At 38.4% G+C, this 18,159-nt stretch overlaps 1 protein-coding gene across 3 annotated transcripts in view; it reads left to right on the top strand.

Moving 5' to 3' along the window:
• Nucleotides 1–18,159, top strand: part of cadm1a (cell adhesion molecule 1a) — a 408,277-nt gene that overhangs the window by 343,824 nt on the left and 46,294 nt on the right. For all 3 annotated transcript variants that reach the window (XM_060846705.1, XM_060846703.1, XM_060846706.1), the window contains 3 exons: nucleotides 1,433–1,529; nucleotides 3,474–3,646; nucleotides 11,875–11,946. In XM_060846705.1, the coding sequence (XP_060702688.1) occupies nucleotides 1,433–1,529; nucleotides 3,474–3,646; nucleotides 11,875–11,946 (342 nt within the window). The remainder of the gene's footprint in view (nucleotides 1–1,432; nucleotides 1,530–3,473; nucleotides 3,647–11,874; nucleotides 11,947–18,159) is intronic.

Raw genomic sequence — 18,159 nt, forward strand, 5'->3', positions numbered from 1 at the left:
CTTCACCAGGTTATAGTCCAACAGGTTTAATTGGAAGCACTAGCTTTCGGAGCGCTGCTCCTTCATCAGGTGGTTGTGGAGGACGCAATTGTAGGGCACAGAATTTATAGCAAAAATTTACAGTGTGATTTAACTGAAATTATACATTGAAAAATACCTTGATTGTCTGTTGAGTCTTTCATCTGTTCGAATACCATGGTAGTTTCACTTCTTTAATGTGTAAATGACAAAACGTATTTTTAAAAGTTGCATTCTCAGGTTGACTGTAACAATTGGTGTTAGCGAGACAATATGTTGAAGGTGTTAGCCCCCTTGTAGAGGTACATTGTACTTTGCTCAAAAACTGCATGAATTCTCTGTAAAACTCTGATTCTAATCTAAAAAGTGAGATTACAATCTAAACAACATGGCGCAGACAGAGAACACAGGGGGCTAACACCAATTGTTATAGTTAACCTGAGAATGCAACTTTTTGTCATTTACACATGAACAAAGTGAAACTATCATGGTATTCAAACAGATGAAAGACTCAACAAACAATCAAGATATTGTCCAATGTATAATTTCAGTTACATCACACTGTAAACTTTTGCTATAAATTCTGTACCTAACAATTGTGTCCTCCACAACCACCTGATGAAGGAGCAGCGCTCTGAAAACTAGTGCTTCCAATTAAACCTGTTGGACTATAACCTGATGTTGTGTGATTTTTAACTTTTTGTACACAGTTCTTACACATACAAAATTCTATCGCTATGGTGTAACATCTATGATACACAAAGGTTTGTGACTTCTGTTCTGGGGAGACAGGAGATGGGTTAAACATCTGTTAAATGGAGCTGTTACTTCTAATGGGATTAGGAGTGACTGTCCGGTCTACTTGCTAATTAAAAAGTGTTAGTCCTTCTATCTTTTAAATTAGTACAATTCTATATGCTCCAAATAAGTTAGAAGTTATACCTGTACTTAACAAAGAATAAAGGATAGTAAACTGATTACCGCAGTTGTGAGGTTTGTTTATTATTTGCCAGTGTGAGTTTGTAAAGTTAAGGTTTTTAAATGAAAAGATGCTCTTACGATAAACACATGTTTGGAATCTAAGTGTTATTTTAAAATTCTCCCCAATAAGCTTATAAAATCTGCAGTAAGTAAAATTAATGTTTTCACATTTTATTGACATATGGTTTATCTGACTTAGGGTGTAGCTGGTTAAATAAAGGAAAGAAGGTGGAGAAGATTGATGTCCCATGTGAGCACTTGCTATAACCAATCCCTTGACTGACTAGGGAATAATCTCAGTCTGAATCATGTCCTGCAGCAAGCTTGTGCATTGACACTGGGGAACATGTGAAAGTTGGGATGAACCCTGGAAAGACAGAGTCAAACTTCTTTCAGAGAAAAAGTGTTAAATTTGTCTTAATTATTTCACCAGATAAGCCCCAAGTGCAGATCACAATGAGCCAGCCACAAGGTTTGACAAGAGAAGGGGACACTCTAGAATTGATTTGCACAGCCAGTGGGAAACCACAGTAAGTATATACGCTTCCAATCTGAAGAAAGACTGATGTTTGTTTTTGGGAAGTTATGTTTGATATATTTATTTTTACACACCGTTAACTAACTCACAGACCTGTTGGGTTAGTTCAGAGTTTTTATTGCTGCAATAACCTTCAATTTGAAATTGATGAATAAGGACGTTTATCCAAGGGACTTCAACAATGATATCTGCGGAGTGTGTGTGTGTGTCTGTACATGTTATCTCTGCTCCATTCAGCCCTTTTAAAGATATTAACTTCACTTACAAACTGTGTGACTTTTTTTTTGAAGGCTGACTTCTAATCATAAAACACCCCTTTTAAATGTAGTACAGAACATGAACAGCAGTGTTTAACCTTCAGAAGAACATGTTGTCTTGGTAGTTCTAGTTAAATTGATTGATACAGAAGTATTCTTTGCATTTCATTGCATTTTTGTTTCCCTTGGTGTATTAAGTCACTTTCACTTACAGGAGGCAATCTATATTGATGCATATATTCACTGCATGAAGTACTATATTACATAACTAACTAGAATGATCTCAGTTTTTATTTCTGATCTGGGCTGGATTAATTGCTTGTCTTCTGTGACTGCAGTTAACCTCAGTCTAGCACCTAAAGGAGAGCAAAGTTTAGCTGCAAAGTCCTGCATCTTGTTGCCATGAAGTGGTTGGAAAGTACCAAGATTTTTTTTTTAAATTCAGAGACTGGCAATCTGTAACATAAGTTTTCAAATGGTGCTGGAAACTCTTACCAGGTCAAGGACACATCTAAAAAGCTGGAGATCAGTGAACGTTCAAGGTCTAGAAACATTAGCTCGCTTTCTCTCTTCAGAGATGCCGTCACAACTGTTGAGTATTTAGAACAATAAATATTTGCGGACACTGACCAAAAGAGTGAATGGGTTCCCAGTTAAAGGACTGTGTAGTCTTGGCTCTGCCATGCTCTATGACCCTTGACTCACATTTGAAAATGATTACTTGAACTAAACGTTGAGTAGCAATGGCAGCGTCTATGAATCAGAGACTTGAGTGGGTGATGGGAAATTGATTAGGAGCTGATCTATGTGCTGTATAAAAATCTTGCGCTAGTGTGTGCATTCTTGTCAATTTTTCTATTATAACCTCTTTATACCACTTTTGTGATTGAAACTGTCTATGTAAACTTAGCAACGATATAGTAATTAAACTTTTACCTCCAGTGGAGGGAGCATTTTAGTTACAGTGTGAGTAGTGTACATAGCCAATTTTTATGATAAATGTGGACATAGAAACTTGTAATGGAAATATAAAGAACAGAATGTATCACTTCAAAATGAGAACATAATTACATTTGTGCTCCCTGGTCGAATAATCCCCTGCCCTCAAACTCACTTCACCTAAAAACTGCTCAGCTCTGTGTACAGTGTAATAGATAAAATTCAATTTGCCTGGGGAAATCTTGATAGCATGATGTATTTCAGCAATCAATATAGCTTCTCTCAGCTGGAACATTTCTACTTTAACTGGGTTGTGATGGAACAGAGGGCATACCACATAGAAGGGATTAGACCAAAGTATTACAAGGTGATCTACCTGTTATTGTATAAGCTTATTTTATTGGTCATCAACCAAAATTGTTGCAAGTACAATTGTGTAGAAATATCACCAAAAAGCATGACATTCCTGTTAAGCATGTGCAATTGTATATCTCGGGTGAAAATGATAGACAACAAAATTAGGACACATGAGAAAAAGAGAAAAAAAATTGATGTTTTTTATGAAACTTGGGGTTTAAGATGGAGAAGTGTATAAGTTATGACGGGGGGAGAATGATTTTCCTTTCCGTAATGTGCTTAAGATGATTTGTAATTTAAAATTATGAAGTGCAGCTATCACCTCAAAAAAGAAGTGACAATAAACTTGCATTATAATTGATTTAATCTTAAAATTTCCACAGGCCCAATCTCCTATGGAAACGAGTGGATGAGGAAATGCCTGATCGGGCCATTTTTACAGAGCCAAGGACTTTTCTCCTTGAGTCTCTAAACAAAACTGACAATGGGACCTACCGCTGCAGTGCTTTCAATGCTGTTGGAGAATCATTTGAAGATTATGTCTTGCATGTCTATGGTATGTACAATTCTCATCCAAAACTCGTGTCCTTTCTCCCTTTCCTTCTTTTTTCCCCCTCCCCCCCCCAACCCCCTTCGCTCTCTCTCTTCCCCTCACATTCTCAGTGGATAGTTTTTTTTAAATAGTTATTTTCATTGCTCGTAATGTTTTGCATGTTAGAAATGTAATTTGTCTTTTGAATGTTAAAAATGAGAAAACAAAATAAATGTAATCTGTGTAAATGACATTAATCAGAGCGGAAAATGCAACTAGATGCTTTTCTTTACTAATCATAAATCTGCTGTGCTTTTAAAAATTGTGATGTCTGATTGTAGAGTGGAATCCAGTACTTATTGTATACCATGGAATTTTGATTATCTGAAGGTTTATGCTCCTTATGTACAATATGCTAATCGTTCCATATGCGTTGATGTTAACCCATACTTCCTACTAAATGCTATTCAGTTAAAATCCTTTTTTCATAAAGCTCACCTGTAGTCATGGTGTCTTTTAAAATGGAGTCACATTTCACAGGAATGAAGCTGTGAATTGCAGGCTTTCACAAGTAAACTTAACGAAGCATGACTTTGTTTGGATCATGAGGCTCAAAGTGACTTGTCCTTTTTTTTAAATGTTCGGTTTTGGAAATCAGGAGCTTAATGTCAGCACCATTTGTGAGCTCCTTCCCCGTCCTCTCAAAAAATAATTATAACCATAGAAGAGCCATCTTATTTGTATGTCAAGTTCATGCAAATAAGCTCATGGTAATTGGTGCGATATTTTCCTGTTTTGTCCCTTTGAGACTGGGATTTCTTTCTGATCCCCATTAATACTACTTTGTGATTGGCTCCAATGACCTCTTTCAAAAGTGGAGAATGATCACCCGTTTCAACTCTTAACCCTTTTCCTCCACGGTCTAACAGATACCCAACAGCCAGCCATTGAAGGCAGCTATATTGAAGCAATTGATCGAGTGAGCCATCTCTCAAATATCTGGTGCAATGATTAGACCACCGAGTGGCTAAATCACAGTTATGTTTAGTGTCATGGAAATCTGACGCGTCAAGTAATTTTCTTCACCGAAAAGGTATTTTGCTGTGTTGTCATGGTCTAAGTCAAAATGAAGTGGTATACAATAAGCTGAGCCCTTGAAACCTAATGCATTGATTATGTGCATGATGACATAATATTTCTGTGAGTGGCGTGTCTCTTACTCATAATATCCTGCCCATAGCGTTTTGCAAAACAATAGTGCAGTACAACTGGAAGACTCCCCAAAAGCTGCCAAGTCTGAGTTAGATATTACATACATGAAATACACTTAGTTGAAACTGCATCTCAATTTAAGAGAAGGGTAATTTTATGGTTAGGTACAAGGACTGATGAGTATTTCCTGCAGATCACCTCCATGGGATTCCTTTTTGGATAAAGATAAGACTTTTAAAAGCATTGCTCTCCATTGAGATGCAATGAACACCATCTGTTTATCTCAGCAAATATTGCAGCTGATTCTCTGGAGTGATATCAATCAGAGGAATCATTGGGGGTTGTCTGCTCCACACTATTAGTGCTGTTAACCTGCAGCTAAACCAAGTGTATGCTGCAAGTGTTAGTTATAGACAAAGCCAATTGCATTTATGTAGCACCCTTAATGTGTCCCAAGCCACTTTGCTGGATAAAAATTACCCAACTATGGATATTCCTGTTGCTATGCCACTGAGGAGAATATTTGGCCTATGGTCTGACACGAAGTAGCTAAATGCTCTACTTTGTATAACGGTCGGAGATGACACCGTTCACAAAAATGTGACATTATAAACAGCTGGATCAAATATTGAATGGTTTGTGATGAGCAGCTGCCAGGGGATTTCCAGTTGCCCCCTCTATACAGCAGAGCGAGCTGTGTGAATTGACATGAGAAAAGGTTTTGAAGCACCATGATAAATTTATGATCGGCATAAGTAAGGAGAAACACGTGGCTTGCTTTTGCTTCTCACCCTGTCTGACCATCATTACTTCTAATATTTGGAATACAGAAGACGAAACCCAGCCTATTGTCACTCCAAAGAGAGGGATAGTGCAGAGTCGACACAACCCTTTGGTTCAAGTCCCCTCAGAATATCTGCTGCTGAATTTGCTGACGGCAAGAGTGCAGAGCACTGAACAGAAATGCCCCAAAAAGTAAAGGATTGTAATATTATTATGAAATGGAGATGACCAAGCAGGATAGTGCTTATCCATAATTGTCTCCTCTTGAACAGTACTGCCAATAACCATATTTCCATCAGTAGCGTTACTGATGTGGGTGTTTCTATATCCCATCATGCTGGCATTCAGCATATCCACTTGAGATCAGCCTATTACTGGTTCACTTTGTACAAATGAAATTCTCTGCTTCTTGTAGATATGTTCCAATATCAATAAAATACAAATAGCTGAAGAAATTGTACTCAAAAATACAGTCAGCTGTAGAAACTGAAGGATTCATTTCGCTTCTAAAGCAGATGGCAGCTGTTGAATTGGTAATTGGGAGCATTCCTTCTGGTCTGATCGCTAACAGAGATGGGAAATCATGCACATTTTAAAAATAAGAGGACCGATCTAATGGGATGCAGTCTGGCAGTACTGTTTCAATGGGTGTCTCAAATATATGATACAGCAATTGAGCTGGAAAGACTGCATGGAATAATATAGTTCATTTCCAATTGTTCTGTTTTTCAGATGAGTCTTCCTTCATCTTTCAGTCACTATTATAACTGAGTAATGTGCATTGAAAATTCCATTGGAGTTAAGGAGTTGATACTCTAACCACTTTTCATTCCAATTAAATTCTGTTCTGACTATGTTGTCCAAATTAAATCCTAAATCACAATAGCTTTAAGTTTGAGTTCCTGAAGATAGTTGTGATGAATTATGCCCATTTCACTAGTTGTCAGCAAGGGTTCATTCAGTGCATAACTGACATTGTCACACTAAAATTGACCAAACTCACTCGTTTAATTTCAGTAGGAAGTATGGCATTTAAACATAGCTCTATGCTGTTTCAGAATGAGACCATGTCATTCAAAGCTGGCTGATTAAATGCTGCCAAAGCATTTCAGACCAGCACTTCATTTCCCGCTAAAATGGCTCTGAAATGTGATCTTGTCTGTCATGCTACTCCCGTACTGGAGCTGCATATGCACTTGAGTTAAACCCCAAGCAGTGCAAGAGGTGCATTGGCTCAGGGACTAAGCTCTATGTTTTCATGATTACTGATTTCCTCAACACTTGGGAGTGTCGCCCCTTCAGAAACCCTACTCTCCCCATACAGTGACTGGGATGATGGATGCTGTAAGCTGACTTAACTTAGTGCCTGTCTGATAAAACTTAGTAATAATTGCGTGGTTCCGTTTCACAAAAACAGCTTCTTGTGAAAGCCATTTGCCAAATAGGCAATTTCAGGCTGTGCCACAGAGTGAATTATAAAAGTTTTTTTTATAAACGGTCAACCCCCCCCCAACCCCACTCACTTCACTTTTCCAGTCTGTCTTGAGCAGTAGGATAGCATTTAAAACTACATGATTGCCTTTGGTAATCCAATGGAAAAAAAAACTCAGTTAGAAAGAATTATTAACTGCACAGCCCTTCATTTCTACCTTTCTGTTCATTTAATTTTTTTTTAAATGAGCTTCAGTGACAGCATCAGGATTACTGGCTAGGGAGAGTTACTGAGCCAACAGTGTGAGCAAGCTGAATTAACATCACTCGAGAGATGATCATTAACCCAGTGGTGCTCCAGCTTCAATTGTGCATGTTAATACCAACTCACTCACGCTGTCAAGTGCAGTAACTCTGGCATTACACCACCCCACTGTGCCATCAGTGCTTGCTGTTTAAACAAATCAAAGAAAAACGAGGCTAAGGAAGATGATTCCTTATAACACTCCCACTCTTTTTCCAAGGGGAACACAATTGTTGTTGTAGACCTAAAATTAATCAAACCTGTTGGAGAGACAACTGTCATCGGAGATTAAATCAAGCTGTCTTGTTCCATTGTGTGCTGGCTATGAAATACTGTTGATGCACGCTATGTACTGACAAAAAAAAATACTAGCTCCACTTAATATGCCCCAAAATACTTTGATATCTGTTATCTGATGAAGAATGAAGTTCAACCAAGCAAAGATATTAAATTTATTTCCTCTCATTGTTCTGTTTATAAAAATTTAATAAGAGTGGCAAATTAATAATTTATACCAATACTTATTGGCATTTGGTGCTAAACTCATCTGTGAAAATAATTTCAATTCACAGCAAAATTCTGGTAAAATGTCATCTTGAATACTTTGTCTAATTAAACTGAGAGTGTTTGCCTTGAACACACATTCAGCACAAGGACATGTTAAAATGCTCACCTTTTCTCTGTTGAGTTTTACAGCTGCTGTACTATTGTAGATCTGTGTTCCGATTCTTGCCATCCATTTTCACAGCAGCATTGACACTTGCAGGAGTTTCAACTTGAACCAGGGTGGAAAAGGCGATGTATTTGCTCATTCTTCCTCACTCCATGTCAGCTGCTTTGCTTTCACATTGTATGCAACGTCACAGGCATGGTGTTGAAGTATTGTGGAAACGCTGCATATACTGAAGAATTTGATCTATTTACAAGTACTTTCTATTCCTAAAGAGTACTGCCCGTGCATTGAAAGTTCTACTTATAAAAAGTGCATTAACAGATTATCAATAGGCTAGTTGATGGGAGGAGGAAAGTGGTTTGCATTATTTGTTCAGTGCCAAATGATATGAGGCATTTTGTTTTTTGGGAAATGTCAGAGTGCTTGTTGAGCAGAAATACAAATTTATGGCGTTGGCAAACTAACGACTTTATGAATTACCTTCTCTTTTCCATGAAACTCCTGCAGTGTGGCAGTTCCTGCTTTCACTTTTATTTTAATTTTGAGTCTATTTTTGGTCAATCACATGATTCTATTTTCCCCTATTTGATGAAAGACAGCCTTGTGCCTGTTCCCCTCCCTGTCCACTCCTCTCGACCTCTGATCATTTATGTAGCAGTGTTTTCTGGTTCGGATGATGGCTTTTTCAAGAAGCATCTTATGGTATCCTCCCACGACATGGTAATTTACTTCCAATGCATCACAAGACTTCAGTAATGATTCTGCTCTCCAAGTTGCAGGAGACAAGTGCCAAGACTTTAGTTGTTAGTGGGATTATTTCTGAGCAGGTGTGGCAACATCACAACAAATACTGACCAAAAATATATTTGGAGTGAGTTATTCTATTCTTCACAACTCAAACCTATTTCAACATGTTTGGCTAAACAAAGTTGGTAGCATTGTGAGTAAAGTTACTGGATTACTGATACTTTGGGGACATGAATTCAAATCCCATCACAGGTGCTGAAGGGAGTTTAAATTCGATTAATTGATCATCTATAATAAAAAGCGACTCTGAAACATTATGATTCCTGTCGTAAAGCCTTCCGGGTTCACTTAATGCCTTTCAGGGCAGAAAATTAGCCATCCTTATCCTGTCTTGTCTACATATGATGCCAGAGTTGCAGCACTGTGGTTGACTCTTTACTATCTGAATTGATTGAGCAAGCCATTGTCTGCTCTCAGGGTAATTATTGGTAGGGAGTGGATGTTGGACTTAGCAGCAATGCTCACATCCCAAAAACAAATTTAAAAAAAAATAGACTAGGAATAAAATGGACAGAGAGGGCAAGAAAAGTATCCTGAGTGTCCCTAAAATTAAATTAATGGAATATGATTAAACGCAAAGCCTTTGATTGTTTTTCCTGTCTATCAAAATTGCCAAAAATAGCACGGAACATCATGATGGTATTTCTTATTACATGATGCTGATGGTCAATGGTTTGACTTTTTTGAAGGGTCACAACTCTGTTGTGTTTCCCTCCATATGCCATGAGTATTTTGCTAAATAAGGTCATGGCATTTTCGCATTAAGGCTTAAATTGCTAATCGTGGAATTATACAGGACTCTTCAGCCCATTGAGTCTGTACGGCCACAAATACGCTACTATGTACAGTGGTCCCATTTTCCTGAACTAGGCCCGTAGTCTTAAAGGTTGTGACACTTCAAAAAGAACTCGGATGAGCATTTGAAGATCGTGAGGCTATCTGTCTCAACCAACATTTCAAGCGTGCATTCCAGATTCCCACCACCTTCTTAAAGCTTTTTGTTAAATTCCTTCTGAACCCTCATACCTTTCACTTTGAAATTTTACCAATTTATTCTTGACCATTTGTCTAAGAGGAACAGCTGTTTTCTACCCATCCTGTTCTAAGATGCTGATGTAACATTGAGGATTTCCTAGGTAAACAAGACCCATTTCTTTCAATAGCTTTTACGTTCCAATCATTATCCTTCCCTTAACAATATTACCTGTGAATTATCGTAGACAGACAGTTCAACCAGTTTATTCTTCAAAAACCTGTTTACCGAGGTGCTCTTACTTTAAGACAAAGGACTGCGGTTCAAACTTACATTTATCAAAACATTTGCAAATTAAAGAAACAGCTTTTAGATGATAAATTAACTTACCTTTACCCCAAACTAGGCTGTCTGCCTGAAAAACACAAGAGTTTCAGATCATAATGATTCTCCCATTGTTAAGGTCAACACCTTATTTGACATACAGTGAAGGTCTAGGCTGATCCCTATTGGCTTTCAACCTGTGATAACCTCAACTCTTTGTATTCAATCAGGCCTTGCCTGCAGAAACTGTTTAGCTAATCTTTTATGTTGGGCCTAGTTGCTTAGACTGTTGGCCACTTGGCTACAACTCCATAGATCCACAGTAATACTATGATAGCCATTGACTTACTGGTAAATAAAGGAGATCCAAGAAGCCCTTCACCACTTCCACCTTGAACAATCTGATTTCCACCTTACATGTTCCCATGATGGCAGTGCTGAACTCAAGTTCTCCATTTGTGGAGAAATGACTTGTGCCAAACAGTTGGGTACCAATCCTTTTCTATATCCTGTTAAGCTGCTTTGCTGTAGAATGGGGACCTTACAACCAAAGCAATGGAGCATCTTGCAAACTGTAAACTGGGGAGGAGGGGGCCATTTTTATTTGGATTGTTAAATGGGAAGCAAAATGTTAAACTTTAATAAGCACCTTGACCTTTTTGCTTAGTGCACTACCTGAGTTAGTAAAAAAAAATTTCATGGATTAGGGGCATTGCTGGAAGGCCAACATTCATTGCCTGTTTCTAATTGCTCATGAACCAAATGGTTTGCTCGAACATTTTGAGAGGACAGTTGAGACCCAACCACATTGCTCTAGGTCAGACCAGCTGAGGAGAGCATGACAGAAACCCTTCCTTCGAGCATATCAGTGAACCAAATACATTTTTGTGGCAATCGGTGATGGTTTCACAATTGTCATTACTGTGACTTACTTTCAATTACAGATTTCTTAATTCATTTTAAATTCCAGCAGCCATGAGGATGGGAATTGAATCCCTGTCCCTCTGGATTACTCTTCCAGTAACATTGCTATTATACTACTATTTCCCCAAAGCCTGCTGTAACAAAGCTTTTATTTTCCTGATAACTTGACTACCTAGAATACATTCTGTTGAAAATAAACTTTTTTAAAAAGGATTACACAATTCCAAACTACAGCTGCAAAAGTCCTTGTAAGTTGATTGGTTAATGTGACCTTTCATCGATAGTCTTTTTGCATATGTTCCCGCTCTCTGGCACTGCAGTCAACAGTGTCTCCAAAATAATAACATCTCATCACAGAGATGTTCTGCTACGCTGAATCGCTCACTATATATACTTTTTGATGTCGAGCCTGTATTTTGGCGTAGAATATCTTAAACTCATAACAGCTAACAGTGCCATTAGCAATGCACAGCAATTACTATAATATCTGGGAGAAGCTGTGGAGAAGGCAAAGAAGCACATTAAAAAGCCATCTGGGATTTATGTATGACTTATGATTGCTTTCAGTCCTCCCATGTTACATAAAGCTCATGGCATCTGTGCTTCATATTATAGTTTTGACTTGGTCAGAAATGTCATGGTGGGTCAGAGGGTGTTAGCAGAAGGTAAGGAATTCTATTGGAAAAAGCCATCACACGAGCCAAAGAGATTAGAATTTGTTATTTATTTACAGATTTTATTTTCGTTTTTTGTGATTTTGTGTGAAAAATGTTGTGTATTTCATTTGTGTTTTTATTCATTTTTTCCTTTTTACCATCTAGATGCACCCACTACTACCCCACCTCCCACTACAACCACCACTACTACCACAACCATCCCTACCATCTTGGAAGGTACAGTACCCACATACCATCTCGCTTTTTTTCCCTCAATGCTACTTATCTCTCTTTTTGTACATTTAGAATATGTGCAGCAGTTTGTGAGAATCTAAGGAGAACTCCACTGACAGAGCTTCAGGCTGCAAATTGTCTCGTCACATCACAGCAACTGATTACCTTACAGAATAGCTTTTGTTCAGTATTGGCAAATTGAGATTTCGTAAGCCATGATTGTCTTTCTGAGGAAGGTTATGCAATCCTATAAGTTTTAAAAATCTATCCAAAATGGTGCCTGTAAGAGATGCTCCTTTTATTTTGAGGGATTTTTTTTTCCCAATGCTAGAGCTGATTTCATTGATTCTTGGAGCAGTAATTACTGTTTTATAAGCTGTTGTTTGGTTTTAGAATTTGGCAAAAGAAATCTAAATAACAATCCTTTAAAACAGGAGAAAAGAGAGCACAGTAAACCACATAGTGGGTTCTTCTAAGAACTGTTCGAGTTACAACATTTAAGAGGCACCTGGATAGATATATGAATAGGAAGGGTTAGAGGGATGTGGGCCAATGGTGGAAAATAGGACTAGATTAATTTAGGATGAGTTGGACCAAAGGGTCTGTTTCCAGGCTTTATACCTCTATGACTCTGAAAACATGTTTTCAAATGAGGGATCCCTTTTTTTTGAGAAACACTCTCTCCTTTGTTGGATCTAGCACTTTTACAAACCCTCTCTGGATTATTCTTTGGTACCTTGTGTTGTCACTTATTTATTTGAATTCTCAGATCCCTAACAAAAGAAGGATTTTCCCATTCTTTCGGTAAAACTTTTACAATATCAAATATCCACCTGAAGGTTTAACTTTGATACAGACCCACTTTCAACAGGAGACTTTGTTTTTCAATTAAGTACTGGATTTAATTTCTTACGGGAATTATAGCTGCCATCTGTTTAAATGTTGAAAAGGATAATTAACCTGAATAAAAATATGGTTTTCCAACATTTTTGGATGCGAGGAAAGACAGGAAACTTATTCACAGAAGAGACACACCATACAGTTATATCCAGTGTGTTCTATAGCACTGTAATGCATGCAAGGTCAGTGCAACTCTGAAGAAGCTTGACAATGTAGATGCTTGGAGATTACTTCTGTCTGGAATGAAGGGTCACAGTCTGAGCAGAGACTGTCCATTTGGGACTGAGCTAAGATGGAACTGCTTCATGGATTGTTGGAATTCTGTAGAGAGCTGCAGATGTCCAGTTGTTGAATAGATTGAAGACAGAGATTGACAGAATCTTGATCATGTAGGAAAATAAGGGATATTGGGATAATGCAGGAAGAGTTGAGGCTGGAAGTCAGCTGTAATCTTCTTGAATGGCTCAATAGTTTCAATGGGCTGAATGGTCTGTGTCTGCTCCTACATAAGTTCAAAAAAACGTTTAAAAAAAAAACTTATCTTCAAAATCTTTATCAAAATTGAGTGATAACAGATTCAACAGGTCTGAATAACTGAGGGAAAGGGGAGGGTTCAATTCCATGTTTTAAAATATGAGATATAGTTGTCAGAGCCAAGAATATCAATGTGACAATTATGTTGCATTTTAAATTGACGCCACAAATAGTTCTGACCTTTTTATATGGGCCTGATCCTAAGATGCAGAATTTTTGTTCATTGAACAGTATTAAACCATCCCTTGGGGCAAAAAAAGACAATTTAACTCTGTTCTGTAAAAGGTCCTTGCAATCTACCTATGAATCAGTGACAGGGAGTCTAAAAAATATAATAACCCCATGCTGTGTTGCTGCCTCGATATAAATTTCATAGAATCATTGATTTCTCTACAGTATGGAAACAGGCCATTAAGCCTAACAAGTCCATACTGACCCTCCAAAGAGTAACCCACCCGTTCCCCTAATCTATTACTCTACGTTTACCCTTAACTAATGCACCTAACCTGCACATATTTGTATTGTGGGAGAATGTGCAAACTCCACACCGACAGTCACCTGAGGCTAGAATCAAATTCAGGTCTCTGGCTCTTGAGAGGCAACAGTACTAACCACTAAGTTACCGTGCCACCCTCTAGTTCTCGTACACAAGTGGTTCATAGGACTGTTTTCAGCAAAGCATGATATTTTGTCTAAAATGAGAAGTGAGGCAGACTTCCATAATTGAACTGCTCAAAGCAGGGTTGATTGCATTGTGTGTCTGCAGTCATATGACTTCATAAACATCTTAAAGGGAATCAAACTCTCTTGCGTGCAAAATATTATCGAATAAATTGTCCCACGTTTTAAAAATGTGATATAAACTTACTTCCATTCTAGTGCAGACCAATTACCATCTAAATTCCAACTCTAGCAATCCGCAGCTTGCTCAGATTTGGCAGATAATGTTACAAGTCAAAACCCAAGTCTTTCTAATCTCTTGAACTAGCTTGGTTTCCCTATTACTTGATTAACCCATGGGGATTTCCAACTGCGCAAAGGTTAGATTTTCACTTACCTTTGTTTTTTCTTCTATTCATTCATGGGATGTGAATGTCATTGACTGGGCCCAGCATTTATTGCTCATCCCTAGTTGCCCTCATGAAGGTGGCAGTAGGCTGCCTTCTTGAACTGCTGCAGTCCATTTGGTTATGGCTAAACATGTTACTTTCCATTGCATTCTTGTTGCTCAGTAGGTTCCTGATAACAATGAGACATCAGATACAGAACTTGAGGGCAAACTCCCCGTGAGTGGTGACCTCCCTTAAATGGGGGGAATCTCACATTTGTGGTTCATGTATACACCAGGAGATGCTGCAATTGATTGAGGAAGGAGAATAGAGAGACAAATCAGCATTTTCTTTTTACTTTTAGAATAGCTTGATATCCTTTTCAAATATAGTGGCGGTTAGTTATAATACAAAGTGGGGTACGCAAAAATGAAACCATGTTTCAATGGATCACATTATTAAGAAAACTCATTTTTGACCATCAGAACACGTTAACCTCATTTGAGAACCAAGAAAGCTGAATGGTATAAGTGTACATACATTACAACAAACCATTCTAATAGAGTTTTACTATTAAGTTCAGAAATTGAAAGCAAGGATTCTTAGTTATGTGATACGTAGAATTAAAGTATGATCACAGAATCACAAGAGTTGTCATGGCACAGAAGGAGGCCATTCGGTCCATTGTGCCTGCGTCGGCTCTTAATGGAGCATCATGACCTAGTGCCAATCTCTTGCTTTCTCCCCAAACCCTTGCACACAATTTCAATCCAAATAATGATCTAATGCCCTCTTGAATTCCTCAAATGGCAGTCTCCTCCACACTTCTTGGCAGTGCATTCCATACCCTAACTACTCACTGTGAAAGGTTTTCCTTGTGCAACATCACTTCATTTGTGCATAATAAGTCTGTGCCTTCTCATTCATATTCCTTTTATGAGTGCTTCTCCTTATCCACACTATCCAGCTCACTCTAGAAAGCTAACATCAAATCTCCTGCCAGTTGCTTCTATCCAAGGAAAACAGCCCCAACTACTTCACTCTATTTACTTCACTGAATTGGCTCATTCTGGAACCATTCTTGTAAATCACTTCTGCATTATCTCCAATGCATTTACGTCTTTCCTATAATGTGGCACCTAAAACTGTATGCAGTACTCCAGCTGAGGTCTAACAAGAGTCTTACATAAGTTCAAGTAGCTTCTTTGCTCTACTACTCAATGCACTTATTAATAAAAACAAGGACACTGCATGCTTTATTAACTGCTCTCTCCACTTGTCTGGCCGTCTTCAATTATTTCCGCACATATATATGTCCTTCTGATCCTGCATCCCTTTTAGAATTGTACCGTCTATTTTATGTTGTCTCACAATGTTCTTCCGGGGTAGATTAGATTACTTACAGTGTGGAAACAGGCCCTTCCACCCAACAAGTCCACACTGACCCTCCAAAGAGCAACCCACTCAGACCCATTCCTCTACATTTACCCCTACCAAAGTGTGTCACCTGACTCTTCTCTATGTTGAACTGCATCTGTCGCCTATCTTCCCATTCCACCGACTTGCCAATGTCCTTTTCGGGTGCCACACTGTACCCCTCACATGCAAGTGTTGAAATTGTCCTCAGTATGCCAAGATCCAGATCATTAATATATATCAGAAAAAGCAAGGCACCCAGGGCCATCCTTAGAAAACTCCACAACGAACTTTCCTCCAGTCCGAAACGATCCATTGATTATTACTCTCTGTTTCCTGTAACTTCGCTAATGCTGTATCCATGTTGCTTCTGTCCTTTTTATGCCGTGACCTATAAATGTTATCAAGTCTCTTGTGATGCTTTCGAAAATTCACATCAGATTGGTGAAATGTTTTTAGTGTTCCCCTTCAGTGCAAAATCTACAAAACAGTTTCTTCCATTTGGGGAGAATTTAGCCAGTTCATGCATGTTCAGCCTGTGTACTTATATATAATCTAGGCTGAAAGCCTTTAACACAGTTGCTATCTGATGCCCTTGATGAGTTCACATTAGGAAACCATTGAAAAGGGAACTGTGCTCTATATCTGAATAGAGAACAATTATGGAAAGCTATTAACTGTATACGTTAAAATTGATCTTTGTCAATTATTTAATCTTTGAAGGGTTGCTTGTCTAAGCTATCATAATTGTTGCCATTCACTTGCAATTGGTATACTTATTTAAGCTTGTGTATACAGTAATTACTTCTAAAGTAGCCAATATAGCATCCACCTTCAAAGGATCTTGCAGCACAAAAGGTAGCCATTTGGTCCATCCTGCTTGTGCTGGCTCTTTGAAAGAGAGATCTAACCAGATCCACTTCTTTGTGCTTTCCTCATTACCTAGTCTGTGTCTCCCTTCAAGTGTTTATCCAATTTCCTATTACAAGTTGTCATTGTGAATCAATCTCTATCACAGTTTAGTCACAAAGTATCTACAAAGTAAAAACTTAATCCACACTTTGTGAGACAAAATTCTGGAACTGTTTCCAGTGGTGTTATGGGTCTATCTCCACGAAATTGACTGTAGTAGTTCAAGAAGGCAGCTAACCCTCAACCACCTCAAGGGCAATTAGAGACTGGCAATAAATGCTGGGCTAGCCAGTGATGCACACATCCCACAAATGAATAAAAGAAAATGAAGGGTAGGTAAAAATCTCATCTTTGCACAGTTGGCCAACACCAAGGGTTGATAGAGTAACAAGGAGGCCAAGATAAATCAAGAGTTTGGAAATAAGTGAAATCAAGCTTGAGTTTAAGTTGCTCTTGATGCAACAACTACTCATCTGTCTCTCTACCCCACTCTTCTCCCCCCCCCCCCCCCCCCGGAACCTTCAGTCCCCCTCCTTTGTCAACAAATGTGGAAGATAAAGACAATTTCTGTGTCTCAATTCAGGAATTCAGGGTTCTTATATGCCGGACACAGATCAGCTGTTATACAACATCTTTTATGAATGCTTTATTATTGTCTAAGAACATCCCATACCATCGCTGATCACTGTCAGAGGATCAACATGGTGGTTATCTGCAAAAGGGTAGAACAACCAGGCTTTGAGGTTGGGGGAGGAGGCGATGTGCAGTGGGTATGTAGAGGGGAGTTTAAATCTTCAATATCTCAATATTTTTATTTTATCCTCTCTTTTTGGAGACTAGATTTCTCTAGAAGTATTACTTCTAATGTTACTTTGTAAGGCACTGAAATGTCAAAGTGGTCTTACAGGCCCTTGATTGGTTAGCGCACATTATTAGTGACCTGGTGCGAGTTTCTGTATCTGCCGAATTTGTCCTGCTTCAATAAGCTTTACTGTTGATGCAGCCTTTGTAGAATTGAAGATCCCTTTGCCCGAATCACTGTATGGTCGCTTCTTCCTGTTTAACCTTTATCCCACATTTCATCTAAAGATTATGAATTTGTTTAATTTAAGATGTATTAGGTAGTGAAGGAGATTGAATGACCCTCTCTGAATACTGCCATTGTGACAAAGGCATCTATGGTGTACCTGGCTAGATAGTTAACCTCCAGGTCCATGGAGGTGTTACAGATATCAGGTTTTGTAAACCTTTTACTCTGAAAGGTCCACATAAATTCAAGTGCGATCATGGGTGCCTAAAGGATAGCTGATTCACATTCATACTTGGATACAATGTTGAGAGTTTTGAGGGAACAGGTTACAGGATTACCCTTAAGAAATCAATGAATTTCACAAATTGGTTAATC

The sequence above is a fragment of the Hemiscyllium ocellatum genome, chromosome 29 (assembly GCF_020745735.1).
Source record: "Hemiscyllium ocellatum isolate sHemOce1 chromosome 29, sHemOce1.pat.X.cur, whole genome shotgun sequence".
In the NCBI taxonomy this organism is placed as follows: domain Eukaryota; kingdom Metazoa; phylum Chordata; class Chondrichthyes; order Orectolobiformes; family Hemiscylliidae; genus Hemiscyllium; species Hemiscyllium ocellatum.